At 44.5% G+C, this 939-nt stretch overlaps 1 protein-coding gene across 1 annotated transcript in view; it reads left to right on the top strand.

Moving 5' to 3' along the window:
- CDON (cell adhesion associated, oncogene regulated) overlaps nt 1-871 on the top strand; it is a gene marked incomplete at its 3' end in the record, with an annotated part of 21,627 nt that extends 20,756 nt beyond the window's left edge. Inside the window, exon 14 of the mRNA XM_010085493.1 lies at nt 749-871. Within this exon, the coding sequence (XP_010083795.1) occupies nt 749-871 (123 nt within the window). The remainder of the gene's footprint in view (nt 1-748) is intronic.
- Nucleotides 872-939: the final 68 nt, after the last annotated feature.

Genomic DNA, 939 nt, shown 5'->3' with positions numbered 1-939 from the left:
CCTCGCTGGCTGTAATTTGCTTTCCTCGCGTGTTTAATAAAACCCACGTTCGATGAGCTGCGGTTTCGTCGGAGTCGAGCCAGGCAGATGTCTCCTTCCTGCGAAAAAACGGGGGGCTCCGGTCGCTGCCTCGCGTCTCCAGGGATCCTGCGGGGCTGCAGACTGGGAGAGGGGCTCATCCCAGTGGGGTTTTTTTTTTTTCCCCATCCCAAGTTTAATCCACTTTTTCCTTGTTATTTGCCCTGTGTATTGTGGAGAGCTAGCGTGACCCACCCTGAACACACCCTAAACCCGTCCCTTCGCTCCATTCCACTAGAGAAGGAAAGCTTTTCCTCTATTAAAGCACTTTGCAAAGTGCTGTGGAACATTCCAGGGTGGAAAATTTAACATTTAAGATAGTGCAGAAACGCTGTTGATTTGAAACCTTTGGATGCTGGAAACCTGGATGTCTTTTTTTTCATTTTTTTGAGTTGAGCAACTTCTGCATTTTGTAGAGAAAGATAAAATCAATTGGAAAAAACATTCCTCTGAAGGTTCTTCTAAGAATCTATTCTACAAGACAGTATGAGCCTTATGATTTCAAATAACTCAATAATTTGTTAATAAAGACTTCTGTGCTGCCAGGAAAAGCTGCGATTTCCTAGAGAAAGACTCTGCAACATGCTCAGACCTAATTCTGGCTGGTGTGAGTAAATGAAACGCAGTGGTTGTATTTTTTTATTATTATTTTCTTTTTCTCCCCCCCTAGGTACGAAGCAGTGGCACTTGATAAACCACCTGCAGCCCGAAACATCCTACGACATTAAAATGCAGTGCTACAACGAAGGCGGTGAAAGCGAGTACAGCAACGTGATGATCTGCGAAACCAAAGGTCAGGCTCTGTTTTATTTTAATTATTCCGGCTGGCCAGGACTTCAAGGATCATCAAGTCCAACCGTC

Source organism: Pterocles gutturalis, unplaced genomic scaffold (assembly GCF_000699245.1).
Source record: "Pterocles gutturalis isolate BGI_N339 unplaced genomic scaffold, ASM69924v1 scaffold7335, whole genome shotgun sequence".
Classification (NCBI taxonomy): Eukaryota; Metazoa; Chordata; class Aves; order Pterocliformes; family Pteroclidae; genus Pterocles; species Pterocles gutturalis.
Note: the sequence above shows the minus strand (reverse complement) of the source record. Positions and strands in the feature narration are given on the sequence as shown.